The sequence below is a fragment of the Halichoerus grypus genome, chromosome 7 (assembly GCF_964656455.1).
Source record: "Halichoerus grypus chromosome 7, mHalGry1.hap1.1, whole genome shotgun sequence".
Taxonomy (NCBI): Eukaryota; Metazoa; Chordata; class Mammalia; order Carnivora; family Phocidae; genus Halichoerus; species Halichoerus grypus.
This window is the reverse complement of record NC_135718.1, coordinates 46,510,774-46,525,602: the sequence shown is the minus strand read 5'-3', so window position 1 is coordinate 46,525,602 and position 14,829 is coordinate 46,510,774. Positions and strand designations below refer to the sequence as shown.

At 49.2% G+C, this 14,829-nt stretch overlaps 1 protein-coding gene across 3 annotated transcripts in view; it reads left to right on the top strand.

Annotated features, from left to right (window-relative positions):
• The window catches only part of SH2D4B (SH2 domain containing 4B), a 62,418-nt gene that overhangs the window by 30,624 nt on the left and 16,965 nt on the right, over window positions 1-14,829 (top strand). For 2 of the 3 annotated variants that reach the window (XM_036089778.2, XM_036089774.2), the window contains exons 4-5: window positions 706-922; window positions 3,027-3,154. In XM_036089778.2, the coding sequence (XP_035945671.1) occupies window positions 706-922; window positions 3,027-3,154 (345 nt within the window). The remainder of the gene's footprint in view (window positions 1-705; window positions 923-3,026; window positions 3,155-14,829) is intronic. The other variant, XM_036089775.2, reaches the window with a different exon arrangement.

Genomic DNA, 14,829 nt, shown 5'->3' with positions numbered 1-14,829 from the left:
GGTTTTCAAAGGAAGGGAGCTTGAGAGGTAGGGTGCAGGTGGTAGGAATGGCTGCATGGGTTTTAGAGCCAGCCACACTCGGGTTCCCACGCTGGCTCTGCCCCTTGTTAGCTCTTTATTTGGGGACAAGTTATGTAACCTTCTGGAGGCTGAGTTTCTGATATAGAAAGAGTGATGGACCCTCCACCCTGGGTGGTTGGGGGAATCATCTGTAACGAGATATTGTAGGGAAAGCATGGAACAAGGGTGTGGCACAGAGAAAGCCTACAGTCACTGTTGGGGATGGCAGTGGTATTTGGAGATGCTGACCACCTGGACAGGTGCCCTTGAGGCTGGCCGGTGGGCACATGGTTTGAGAAGCTGCTCTAAGCAGGGTACTCCCAGAAAGAAATACATATAGAGATGTATGTTTCCATCCAAAGGTTGCTTGCGCATTCTGGACTAGGGCTGCAGGAACAGGCAGATGACCCTCAGCTGTCATGAGTGTCTCTACCTCCACGGTGACAGGCAAGCCCAGAGCTGCTGGCCAGAGCTGGGCTGGCCCTGCCATTCCTGGGCTCTGAACCTCCATGTAGCCCATGTAGGTGAATCCAGGTGACTCATGAGACTCTGGGTGAGTCCCGGGTCTCCGGGCCCAGTCCTGGCTTGCCGGGTGTATGGCCTGGGCTGTGGGTCTGGGTGAACACGCTCTCCACCCCTTTCCAGTGCGCAGGTCCAAGGCCGCAGACGAGGAGAGGAGCTGCCGAGCTCAGCGCGCCAGGGACGAGTACCGGCGCCACTCCCTCCGCGCCATCCAGAAGGGCACGGTCGCCGGCCTCAGCTCCATGTTCCGAGAGCTTGGCCAGAGCCACGAGCAGGAGGCCAGACTCTACCACCACCTCCCAGGCCCCGGGCCTCCGCCACCCCTTGCCATACCTGTCAGGTGGGTCTGGGGGACTCTGCAAATGCAGCGTGGCTGGGGGATCCAGTCCCTGCTCTGCTCCAACAGCTATGAAATTTGGAGCTAGTCATTTCCCCGCTGTGGGCCTCAGTGTTCAAGTCTGTGTAATGGGGCCAGAGCAGGGCAGTGAGGAGTCTGGTTGGAGATTTCTAATAGCCCCAGAGTTCTGGGAGTCTTAACATTTTGGGGTCTAGGATTCTGTTGAGAATCTAAAGAAAGCTGTGTACCCTCTTCCCTCCAAGATGTGCATATGAAAATACCCAAAAATGTTTGCATATAATTTCAAGCTCTTAAATGTCCACAGACCCCAAGAACTTGTAATATAAGACCTCAGATGGGTTAAATATGGCCCAGCTGCTTGGAAACCAGGGCTGGCTGCTTTTTCTAACCATAGGTAGTGCTGGTGCATCCCTGGTTCTGGTAACAGGTTTGCAGATGAGCGTGGTTGAGTCCTGAGGGTCCTCACACACACTGGTGTCTCTGGAGTGGCTTGGCAAGGGCACTTAGGTGACTGCCCATCATTGCCAGAACCCAAGGTCAAGAGGTTGCCTGGAGCCTCTCCGCTTTCTGCCTGTGCCCACCTTAGGCCAGCCCCGAGGTTGGTGCCCCACACCTCCATCCTTCTGAGCAACTACTGCCCCATGAGGGTGCATGGTGAGTGCCTGCTGGGTCCCCGAACCCTGGTTAATCTGCAGAAGAGTCCATTCTGAGTTTTACTTTAATTGGGATTTAGGATTATTCATAACTCCCTTCTCCCTCTCCCTGCGGGCTAGAGAGGGCTGACCATACCTGCATTTCTTCCTTCCTTTCTTCTCCCCCTCCCTCCCTCTTTCCCTCCCTCCCTCCCTTCCTTCCTTGTCATTTATATGATTCACAAACCATGAAGTTTAAAAAGAAATATGGAAAATGGTTGCCTTCCATTCTTACCTCCACCTACTTGGTTCTCCCTGGCCCTGCAGGGGAGCACTGTCCTCAGTGTTTTTATGCACCACCCCCCTAGTCCCTTTGTGTAGTTGATGACATGAAAAGTCGTAGCCCTGTCTTGTGTTTTTGTTTTTGTTTTTTTTTTTCAGAAAAGGTTGCATATTACACACATGGCTCTGCATCTTGACTTTTATTTCCATTTAACTGTATTTTGGAGGTCTTTTCATGTCAATTCTTAGCTAGTCATTTATTTTTATTTAGTTGTGTTTTTTTTTTTTTTTTTGACAGAGAGAGACACAGTGAGAGAGGGAACACAAGCAGGGGGAGTGGGAGAGGGATAAGCAGGCTTCCTGCAGAGCAGGAAGCCCGATGTGGGGCTCGATCCCAGGACCCTGAGATCATGACCTGAGCTGAAGGCAGACGCTTAACGACTGAGTCACCCAGGCACCCTATTTAGTTTTAGTTTTTTTTTTTTAAGATTTTCTTTTTAAGTAATCTCTACACCCGATGTGGGACTCGAACTCACTTCCCCGAGATCAAGCGTCCCATGCTCCACTGACTGAGCCAGCCAGGCACCCTGGTTTAGTTTCCTTTTTTTATAACTGCATCGTGTTCATTCCGCAGATGTGCTAGAAATTATTTATCAAAAACTCTGTTAATGGACATTGGAGTTGTTTGAAATCCTTGGTTATGACCAACAGTGCCCTTAATGAATAATGCTGTAGACGTTCATTTTATACACGGTCTGCCCCAGGAGGGAGGCTGATGGCTGGCCTCTCCAGGTGCGTGGGTCTGCCGCTCCTGGTACACGAGGGTCTTCCTTCGTGGATGCTGTTGTTCGTGCTCTGCAGTTCTAGAGGGGAAAAAAATGCCTTTTCTCTCCCTCAAACATCCCCTCCTGTCCTCTTTTCCATTCCCACCTGTGTGGCTTTTTTGGAAGCAAGGGATAACAGTGCTCTTTTGGGAAAAATAATACTAGTTGGTGCATTATTATCTGCAAAGTGCCTTCATGCACCTGGACTCATTTAATTCTCTCCACAGGCATGAGCGTGGGCACCGTGCTGATTCATTCTCACAGTGGCCTTCCCTCCCCTCCCCTCCCCTCTCCCCTCCTTCCCCTCCCCTCCCTCCCCGACTCTCCACACTTCATCTCTCTTCTCAGCAGGACCTGGGAGCGCCCACTGAGACCTGTCTCCAGAGAAGTCATAGTCCGCTGGTTTAAGGAGGAGCAGCTGCCTCGCAGAGCTGGCTTTGAGAGGAACACCGAGTCCATCGCCCCCTGGTTCCATGGTAGGATGGCTTTCCGGGCCCCTGGGGCAGACAGTTTCCACCTGTCTGCCTCTCTCCGGGGTTGGGAGGAGGTCCTGAGGGACTGCTGTCATCAGGGGCAGTGGAGGACTTTGGACTTGGCTACTTTTGCGCCGCCCCCACAGAGACTGGCCAGTCTCCCAGCATTAAGGATCGGCTCTCCTGGGTCACCTGGGGGACAGTGGCGTGGAGACAGGTCCCATGGCTGCCCTCTGTTTGCTCATTGAATGTGCTGAGCTCAAGGCAGAGTTTGATTTCCCCAGGGCATGAGCTGAAATGCTGAGTGGCGTTCATCAAGGCCTTAGGGACCGAGGCAAACATCTCCGAGCAGGAGTCCAGGAGACTGGAGGCGCCAGGGATTCTGCATGTGCATTCGTTCCCCTCTGTCTGCTGGGGAAGGATGACCACGATCTTGCCCACTGCCCCCACTCACAGCCTCCTTGGCCATCCAGAGGCGTCTTCTCTATACTCACAAGACAGGGAGCTCTCCTTGCACTTGGTGGACAGGGCCTGCACCTTGTGGTCTGAGCCTGCATCCAGGCCCTGGCCATAGACCGGCACGCAGCAGCTCTGAACAAATACCTGTTGATTAGATGACAGAATGGCTGAATGAAGAGGGCAGAGTCACCCAAGCAGAAGGCTCCCTGGAAGTGTCTAACTCCTCATTTTTCAGATAAGGAAACAGGTCCAGAGTGGGGAGAAAGTTTTCATCATATCACCGATAGCCTTATAAAGTCAAGTTCAAGAATATGTCTCAAGCTCATGATCCCAGTCCAGTGATCTGAACCTGGAGAGGCCTCAAACCGGGAAACCGGATTGTAATTTCAGCAGAGACTTGCTACAGTGAACTAGGAGTCGTTACTGGCCATCAACCTCTTCTGTATCAGTTAGCTATTGTGACGTAACAAATCACCCCAAAACTCAGGAGCTGAAAACAAATAAGCATTTATTGTTTATTCATAAATTTCCGAATCGACTAGGCAGTTCTTCTGGGATGGGCCAGGCTCAGATGATCTGAGCTGAGCTTGCTCATGTGTCCCCAGATAGCGGGCTGGTCTGCTGGGTGCTGACTTATCCAGGACAGACTTGCCCGAGACATCTCTTCTCTGCTCCGTATGGTTTCTTATTCTCCAGCAGCCTGGCCAGACTGCCAGGTTTCTCTGGATAAGTTGCATGCTGGCCTTGCTCCTGGAGTCTTCCCTCCCTTATCAGCCCTGAGCCCAGGTTTGTCTGAGGACTCCCCTGGTCAGAATGGGTCTCTTCGGCTGCAGTTAGCATCCATCAGACCCTGACCTGCCTTTGCTTCACTTCTGCCTGCCTCCGGGGAGCTTGGCCAGCCTCCACCTTGGCCTGTGTCTCCCCTTGCAATGTGAACTACACACCTGCTTCCTGAGCAGCCTCCACGTGTTCTCAGTTCCATCCGGATGGAGAGCATGACCCTCAGTGCCATGATGGGCATGAGAGACTGTGTGTTCTTAAGGGCTAATGGGGAGGCCCTCACAGGCAAGCTGTGGGCGTGGCTCCAGCCCTAGGAAAGGCAGCTGGAGTGAAATCCTGCAGGGGCGAGCAAGGCCATGTGCACCTTCATCCCATCTTCAGGAGCCCAAAGAGTTTATGAACTACTGAGTGTAGGTGGTAGCCATACTACCTACATGGCTGAAATGTAGCATTTTTCAGGGACTGTCCAAGGTCATAAAGGGCACAGAGGCACCACCCAGTTCATGCAGGAATGTCGTCACTGGTCTGCCTGTTTCACTCTGGCCCCTCTACAATTAACCCTTCACGCAGCATCCTGCGAATATTTTAAATATAAATCAGATCCTGTCACTCCCTTGCTTAATACCTTTATATTTGCAATGAATTTCAAACACCATGCTGGGGCCTGCAGGGCCCCCAATGATGGGTCCTGCTTCCTGCTCCAGCCTCATACCACAATTCTCCCTTTGTCCACCTTGCTTCCACAACTCTGGCTTTTTCCCTCTTCCTCAAACAAGCCATTTTCTTTTCTACCCCAGGCCCTTTGCACTTGCTTTTAATCTGCTTGGTATTGCTCTTTTCCTAGCTTTTTGCATGGACAATGCATTCTTATTTCTCATCTCAAATATCCCCTTCTCAGAGAGGCCTTTCCTGAATCCTTACCTAAAGAAGCCTTTGCCAGTTTCTCTCAACTCACTATGCTCATCTCTTTAAGAGTGCTCACCCAATTGATATTTATCTTGTTATTTGCTTTTTTCTGTTCTCCTACCTGAACGTAAGCCTGTGAAACTAAGGACCTTGTTCATTTTCTCTGAATGCCTAAAGAATGGGTGAAGGTGGGAATCAAGTGCCAGATCAGATCCAGTCTTCCCAGTCCCAGAGAATAGCCATTGCTTCTCCACACTGGGCCCTGGTAGGTCTGGTAGGTGTGTGGGTCTCCTGAGGGCCTGATGAGTGAGGTTAAGCGGGAGCCGTCCACTTGTAGCCTGCCCCCTTCTCCAGGTATCTGTAGCTGTAGGATATGTAGGATGGAGAGGCTCCTTATGGCCCAGAAAGAAAAAAGTCAACATTCACGGGTGACTGAGGCACACATCCCCCAAGCTGGTCCCAGGGGATTCCCTGCTTCTCACTTCGGTCCCAGTTATGTAGCCCTGAGAATTGCTGCTTTCCTTTTCATTCATCCATTAGAAGCACAGAAGGACATCAGGAGCATCTTAGGCGCCTGCGTAGTGCAGCTCCGAAGTTCTGTGGAGGAGGGGGTGGGGCAGGGGCCCCGGGGGATCCGCAGTGCTTGCCGCAGCCGGTGGAGAAGGCACGACAGAGGTGCTGCAATTCATCTCTAGCTTTATTTTCTATCCTGATGAAAAAAATGTAATTTTTATATTGTCACAGAACAAACAGAACCATGATTTAAGTCTCATAATTTAGGTAACTGATTTCATGTTCTCTTGACAGTTCTATCATAAAGCATGCGGGAAAGTTGCTAATACACAGACTGGAGCTATTTAGTGACAAAGTTTTTATTGATCTGTGACAGAATGAAAAGAAAAAGGCTCATGGATGGAGGGTGGCCCACCGTCTTTGCTTGGAAAGGACTGTGTCGTATTCTAAGATGATCTCCTTTCCTCTATTGTAGTGTGAAAATGTTCTATCTTTTATGAATTGGTGGTGATAGTAAGTGGTAGTTATTTTTATATATTACCTTTGCTCAGAAAAGCAAAAAGCTAGCAGCCCCATGTTGGTTTCTAAACTCTTGAGAATAACTTTGCTTCATACCTAAAATCCCAAAGTCTGGAACTATTGGTATGGTCCAACCTCTTCCCCAGTGGAGGCATTCCCTGACAGCATCCCTGAGTGCACACCCCCCCCCCCCCGCCATGTCCTTCCAGAGAGTGAGCTACTGTCCATACTGCCCACAGGCAGCCTGCACCCGTTTAACTGTGAGGGAGTCTTTGCCAAGGTTGGCTGGGGGCTCTGCTCTCAACTGCTCTTGGTTGGACATCTCAGCGGGGGTGGCTCTGCTCCCCGAATCTCCTACGCTCCCCCCGGGACCAGCAGGCTAGCCCAGGCATGCTCTTCCCAGCGACCAGAGAGCAAGTGGCATTCTAGGCTTGTGAATCTAGTCTTTGAAGCAGGACACTGTCAACTTTCACCTCATAACATTGGCTGCAGTATGTCACAGAGTTCAGGGTGGGAAAGTATATCCTGGTCCTTTCCTGTGAGGAACTGCGAAGCTGTGTGTCGAAGGGTGTGAAGATAAGGAAGGAGAGAGAATTTGAGCCAGTAATGTAAACTATTACAACCCCAAAATAAATCTTTTCTTTCCTGGGTAAAACATTCCTTATTATTTTAGCTGGATTTTAAATATTTTTTCAAGAAAATATTTTATTTATTTATTTTAGAGAAAGAGAGAGAGAGCACACGAGAGAGGGGAGGGGCAGAGGGAGAGGGAGAGAATCTCAAGCAGACTCCACATGGAGAATGGAGCCCGATGTGGGGCTTGATCTCATGACCCTGAGATCATGACCTGAGCTGACATCAAGAGTTGGCTGTTTAACTGACTGAGCCACCCAGGCGCCCCAATTTAGCTGGGTTTTAGATGGAGATTAAAAATGACCACTGTGACTCCTGGTTCCTTCTCTACCCTCAAACACATTTGGTTGCATTGTATGCTCCCAAGAGTAATGTGGACGAGGAGTCTGAAGATTTGGGGCCCACTCTAGAACCTAGCAGCTCTGTGACCTTGGGCGTGTCCTTTAAATCCCCATCTATGAAATTGAGATTTTAACATTGGTTTCACAGGACTTATGAAGATCAAGCCAACAAATGTGCTTTGTCCACCATAATGAGCCATGTTGGTGTGAGTGCTGATGTCTGTCGGAGTCTGAGGTGGGCCACAAGAGAAGCCACCCACTTTGGGAAACAGAGTTCAGAGGTGGGGGGGGAGGGGAAGGAGAACTGGCTTCCTGCTGGGACCAAGGAGTTCTCAATAGTCTCCTCTGTTAAAAAGAAAGTGGTAAAGTTATTCCTCCTTTCTCCTTTGTTCATTGTCATGTTCCGGGGGTTATAAGAGAGACTTCTAGTTCTACAAAAATACTCCCAAGAAAAGCTCGTGCATATGAGCTTGGCTTTGGGGGAAAAATCTATTTTTGGACTTCAACATGTATCTAAAATTATTAAGAACATCCTCTGTCTGAACATTGGCTCAGTTGGACCCCATTTCTCTTTCTGTGCTTAACTTATAGAAAAATAGTCACAGTGTGATCCATGGTTTATTGTCTTGGCAACAACCCACTCGCTGTCTTGCCACTTACCCTTAGGGCTTGGTGGGGGATGGTGCTAGGCAGTGGCTGATGTAGTTGGTATTGGTAAACTATTCCCACAGGACCCTGTTCAGGTCCTGGGAGTGGATCTTGAGCACGGCCTCACCTGCATTCAGGTGGGGTGTTATTGTCCTGCCTTTTCAGACAAGCACAAAGTGGGGGCTTCCCCAGGGAGGAGGTACTCCCTCCCCCACGTAGACAGTGCAGTCTGCAGGGAGCCCAGCAGTGGGGGGTGGCTTTCCATGCAAAGCTTGAGCTCCCAAGTGGAATGGGCACTGCTTCCTACCTTTCCACACTGTGACTTCAGAGCGTAGTTAGAGGACAGGAACGTTGAAGGTCCTAGAGCTGTGAGGTTCTAGAATGGGCCCAAGCCTTCAGACTCCTTGTTCACCTTGCCCTTGATCACAATGCATCTCAATGGGTTTGAGGGAAGGGAAGGAAATAGAGGTCATTGTGGTCATTTTCAGTGACTACCCAGGGGGATGTTTGTTTTGGAAAAGTCTTGGCGTGGGATGGATGGGAGAATAGAGCCACCATTTCTCAATCTCTGGAGTTCTGTCTTGAGAAAAGAAGATTATTCTAAGAGGATAGGACCAGAGCTGGGGGCTAGGACTTACGAAGAGAGTCCTAGCATTGGGATTCGAGTTGGATCCCAAGAGAGAGTCAAGCTCCTCTCTTGAAGAAAGAGCTTTCTGGTGGTTACAGCTTACTATTAGGCAGTCTGGATGGCTGGTGGACTCATTGGATGGGGAGATGGGGGCCTTTAAGCATTCTGTCCTTAGCGCCCAGGGTGCAGTGTGATTCTGAGTGCATGTTCTGCTGGCATCACTCCAGGACCAGGGGCTCTGCTCCTGCTGAGCCTCTAGAGTTTTCTCTGGTGCACAGGTGCATTGGAAACTATGGCCAGGGCACGGGGCCACTAGGGGGCGCCTGGGAGTCTGCGGGCTGAGAATGAAGGGTGACTGTTGGCTTCTTCACCTTGCTCATTTCTCTATTGCTGGTGGTGTTTCTGGTGTAGGAGCTGAGGTACAGGCAGTGGGGACCTCCTCTGGATGGCTCTTCTGGGAGTCCTGCAGGCGAAAGACAGACTTACCAGGCCGTCCTGTCCGGAGGCAGCTCCTTGTGAAGTGGGAAAGATTGTGCTTGGAAGGCAGAGGCTGAGTGGGAATGGAGTCTAGACTCAGCTCCTCCAACTGCGTGCATTGGGAGGTCTCCTCTTCTCTGAACTGCCCAGAGCAGGGAGGACTTAGATTGGCCGACCGTAGGTGACCCTCCTAGCATGATGTGGCTGTGCAGTCTTGCGTGTTTGTGTGGTGGTGTAGATGTATGGGGTGGCTTGATGGGTATCATCTCACGGGAACTCTCAACTGCTCTTGACCCAGTCATGGTTCGCTCTTTACTGGTGACCATACTGAGGCCCAGAGAGCTTGAGAAACCAACCCCTGTTGGCTTCTGGATCCTGGTCTTTCCTACTCCATTTTGGAGGTTCCTTGAATATACTGCTACCAAGGGAAAGAGATTGGGGCCCAAAAGTCTTCCCTCTGGATTCACTGTCCCTTACTGTATATTCATTTGAAGCTCTTTTTTTTTTTAAGATTTTATTTATTTATTTGAGAGAGAGAGAGTTAATGAGAGGGAGAGGGAGAGAGAATCTGAAGCAGACTCCGCACTGAGCACAGCCTGACGTGGGGCTCAATCCCACAACCATGAGATCATGACCTGAGTTGAAACCAGAAGTTGGACGCTAACCGACTGAGCCACCCAGGCGCCCTTCATCTGAACCTCTTTTAGATGCAGCCTGAGCTCTTTATTTTAAATCTTACCCCTGCTCATTCTGTGACCTTGTGGAGTGGAGCTGCCACTGGTCTCCTGGCCCAGCTAGAGGGAAAATCTGGGAATGCCCTGTTTGGCCTCTGACATTATTCTCAGAAGCTAGCATTTCTGGGGCTGAGATGGAAAGAATGAGCCAGCTCGGGCCCTGTCCTTGGTGTCCAAGATCAGTGGGAGGAGAGGGAACCATGGTGAGGCTTTGGAAGCTGTCGCGAAGTGGCAGCCAGTACGAGGGGCCCGGGCAACTATGACCCATGGACGAAGTCCATGTTAAGCAAGGACTGACTGCAGAGAAAGTAGTCATACCCACTTTGTAGTGGTGTTATGAGGATTAAGTGTATGATATTTATAAAGTGTTTAGAACATTCCTGACGTAAAATAAATGCTTCCATTTATTATATGGAATAAATAAACATGGTAGCCTTTGGAGATGCATATGAGGATTTGAATATGTAAATGGTGGCCTCTGACCCTGAGGCCAGGTCACTGCTGTCACTTGGAAGTAAAGAAAAAGATGACATCAAATGATTGCATAAAAGAAAGATGATACTTATTTAGCCTCCACCCTCCCCCCAAAAAACACAAGTCTGAATTTTCTTACATCATGACTCTGATCCCCATCTTGAAATGTGTTTTGAAAGCTGTGAGGGTAACACACGGGTCGTTTGGAAGGATAGTTGGCATGTGGCAGATCCATCATGTCAAGTCAGATTGCTAAGTTTCCTGAGCAGAGCACGGAGTGGAAATTTTCCACCAACTCGGATCCCAAATGCAAAAATTTCTAAAGAGGGAAAAAGTAGGCTAGTTGACCTACTTTCCTCTTAAGTTCTTGCTTAAGCTGTTCCAACTAAGAAATAAAGGAATCTTTTTCCTTCTTTTAAAAAAAATTGTGCACTGGCTGTAAAGTCCCAAAAAAGGATTACAGAGAACAGCAACATTATTTTCTGCTTTAGGAAAGCATAGATTGTAATGGTGTTTTCAAGATCTGAACTCTTTGCTTTTGGCTCTCTATAGCTCTGTGCTTTTGATTTCAGCCTTTTGTGTCTTGTCCACCTAACACTTTTATTTGGGTTGTTTTGCTGAGATATTTGTCTTCTGATCCACAGGTGAGGGTAACTAAAATGTGTGGGAAGGGACAGGGCTTGGACTTCTCGTTGGATTTGAGAGAACTGAATTTTTTCTTTTTTCTATTTGGATTTAAAAAAGCAGAGTAGCCACAAACCATGATGTCTGTTGATGTAATTGATTTGATATTCTTCTGACAGTCCCATGATATTTTTGGTGGTGACAAAAGATGCTTCCTATCTTCCTAACTCTGGGAGGTTCCTATCATAGGTTAGACCCTTCTTCAACTCCAGCAAGCTATTTTGGGGTTTTCTTTGCTCCAGGCTCTGTAGTCTAGTTTCCCACCTGTTCCCAGCCCTGGTACCCGGCGCCCCAGCTCATGCCAGAGCCATTGGCCTCCTGTTTTCCTGAGGGCAGGCACGGGGTTGAACAGAAAGATGTGGTGGGGGGCGGGGCACAGCTGCTGTCTTCAAACCACTAACGTCCCCCAACCTGTGAGAGACCGCAAGGTCAGGACATGGAGCAGGAGGTGAAAATCACAAGGGCTGACTTTGGCACAGTCTGATGTCCTGAGATGGAATAAGCTACCTCCAGGAGTCCTGAGCACCCACTGCTGGGGTGTGTAAACAGAAGCCAGACAGCCCTTCAGTCAAAACAGTGAGAGCACGGATGGTCCCGTCTGATGGCGATTAGGTCAGATCGCGTGACTCTTCTCCCCTCACCTTCCCACCAGGAGGTGTTCTCTCTCTGCTTGTCTGAGAGACCAATATGGTGGCTTTGACATTTGCTAGAGAATAAAGTCTAGTCACTATAGTCGTTGAGAAGCCTTTCTGGAAATGAAGACTCATTAATTTTATGCATAATTATTAACAGTTTATCAGACTGAAATTACCTTCTGCTCTGTAATTAAGTTCTTTATAGATTTACATGCCAGAGCATTTGCTTACAGGTTTCATTTCAAACAATGATGCTGCTTTTGGGTGTTGTGATTCACACTGCCTCTCACCAGGGTGCCTGGGGTAGGAGGGTGTCCTCTACCCATGGGACAATCTAGAAATGCTTCCCGGAGGGGAACAACATGGCTTGCATATGCAATCAACGTTACGGCTCCTCCTGTAATGGGGACAATACACCGCCCCCTGCAGGTAGTGGGGCATTACCAACATTGGCGCAGCCAAGTTGCAAGCTTCAGCGTACAAAGAAAGTGGAATTCCTTTATTTTTCTACATTTCTCCCATGTCGTGAAGTTATCACTGCCCCCCCCTTCTTCCTTTCTGGGTAGTAGGGGAAAAAATAAACTCTAGCCCATTTTGTTTAACTTCATCCTATTCAGTGGAGTCATCTTCTTCGGGAGGCTAGGTCTTTAGGATTTTCTCCCCTGTCTGCTTCTCTCCAAGAAGGCATCGGAGTATTTGGGGCTTCTCTCCAGGGTGAGGAGGTTGTTGGGGGCAGGGTTGCCGTGCAGATGTTCGGCCTTTGTCTTGCATCAGGGTAGGGGGCTGAGGGAGAAGAGAGGCTGACCCCTGGGTCTCTGTGGCCAAGCCCTGTACGGTGAATGGAGTTGTGTCCATCTGGAGATGCACAGAAGCACTGCTTGGATCGCGGGCGTCCCTGGAAAGGGGGCACTTAACCTTGTACTGGTTCTCAGGGGTGCAGCTTGCTCTCCAGGGGGTGTGGCTGGTTGGCCTCCCCTGTGGGGTCATGCTGGCTTTTATGTTTTAACAGATAATTTATGAAATTTTTACTTTGTGCTGGCTATGCCAAGGAAACATTTCCTTGACTCCTCACACTACTCTCTGGAAGAGGTAGGAATACAGGCAGTTAGGTAGGAACACAGTGTTTATAATAGGCCAGACGCTGGCTCACATTCATGGACTTATTTAATCCTTGTATCATCGCTGTGTGCTTCCTGCTAGCATTAGCCCCATTTCACAGACGAGAAAGCTGAGGTACAGAGAATTGAGGCCACTGGCCTGAGGCTCAGTCGTGGTAAGTGGGGGCCATGGGGCTCAAACCCTGGAGATCCCGCTCTAGAGTCCATGCCCCTGTGATGCAAAGCAGCCTTGTCACCATCTCACAGGTGAGGGACTATGTTATGTAACTTCCCCGGGGGCAGGCAGGACTCAGGGGAGCCAGTTCCTTCTCAGTCCAGAACAGCTCCTCGAGGAGGAAGAGATGGCTATTTCCTTAGGAGACACGCAGCATTGTGGGTTGTGGGGTCAGCTGTTTCAGCTGTCATGGCTTATTCTTGGCTGAGGCAAGTGTCTGCTCCTTCCTAGGCCGGCACCCCCCCCCCCCACAGAAAGCCTGAAGGGTGACCTCCAAGTCTCGTACAGTATTCAAAGTCCTCATGCAATAAATGGGAGTAAAACAGGGAATTGTCAGTGTTGGGAATTGTCGAATTACCTGGGCAGGGGCATGAGGAAGCAGGCTCCCTGTATAAGGCATTTTTGTAATTAATTTATTGTAATTTTGTAATTAATATTAAGCTTCTGTTGTATTAGACACTGTGCTAAGTACAGGGCATTTGGTCGTGAACTCAACTGACAGCTTCCAGCCCTCATGGAACTTATATTCATTTGCAAGTAACAGAAAAAAAAAAAAAAAAACCTGATATAATAAAAAAGAATTTATTTGTTCATGTGACTGAAAAATCCAAAGGTAGGCCTGGCTTCAGGCTTTGCTTGATCCAGGGAACTTAAGGTTTCAGCATCTGGCCTTTCTCCATCTCTCAGCTCTGTTGCTCTACACCATGATTTCTTGCCTAAGCAACGCACCAGCTTGTGGTTGCCACGTCCCCTTTTGCTTAGGTTGAAGTCCACCAGACAGAGGCCATGTTTTTTTCTCAATATTCCCGATACTAGTCCCCACATCCTGCTGTGTTGGGTCCGGTTTGGTCACGTGCTCTCTCCTGAACCAGTCACTGTGGCCAGAGGCACGAGACCTCTCTGATTGGCCAGGCGTGAGTCACATGACCATCCCGGGTGAGGACTAGAATCCATCCCATTGCAACGGCATAGACGTGGGTGTAGACGTGAGTGAGGGGCGTGGCTTCCCAAAAGGAGGTCAGCCTTCCCTTGCCAGAAGATGGGCAGCTGGTCCCGAGTGGGCAAGACCAAACGATGTCTGCCATAGAGAGGAAAAAGCCCGTTCTTTGTCCTCGTGAAACTGTCAGTCCACTCAGCAAGACTGACCTGAAACAAATAGTCGTTTTATACTTTCAGCTGAAGTTAGTGCTACACAGGATCCTTGGGTAGCCAGTTTCAGCAGTCATTCTACTGCGTGGTTGCCATCCTCTGTCCCAGCAGTGGCGTTAGTGATTTGAACCTGGCATGTCAACTTGGAGCAGGCGGTCGTGGGCATGCGATATTGCCTCTTGTGCATGGCGATATCTGGAACCAAGAAGCTCTTCCCGTGAAACCCTTGTCTCAGCAGTTAGCCGTGGTTAAATTTCATTTGGAGTTATAAAAAATGAAGGCATGTGAACTCATTCATCACAATCTCTGTGGCTTTAGGATGCTTTAAGAAACTGTTGAGAATGAAGAGCATAATAATTCCAGCCTCTTTAATGATATCGTCTGGAAAGTATGGCAATAAGAAAGGAAAGTCACAAAAATGAATGAGAAATAGCTAACCGGTTGATGGAGGAGTTGCCGGCCGGTGAGGCGTAGCTACAGTGAAAGCTGTAAGAAATATGCCCATCAGATAAATTGAGACCCATAAAAAGTAAAACGTCGTGTCTGGCCTGCCTGCATTTCGTTCTTTTCAGAGAGAAACCCTAACAGAGAAATAAAAGGAACCCATTTGGTTACTCAGGTTAAATTCGGAGCCAGTGATTTCAGGGACCGGGATGGAGGTGGAGGAGGGGCTGGGAACTGAATCCAGGATTTGCTAACATATGGATTTATGGGGCCCTTAGAGCCCAGCGTCTTTTGGAGGTGTGTTTAAAGTGCCTTTCCTTTC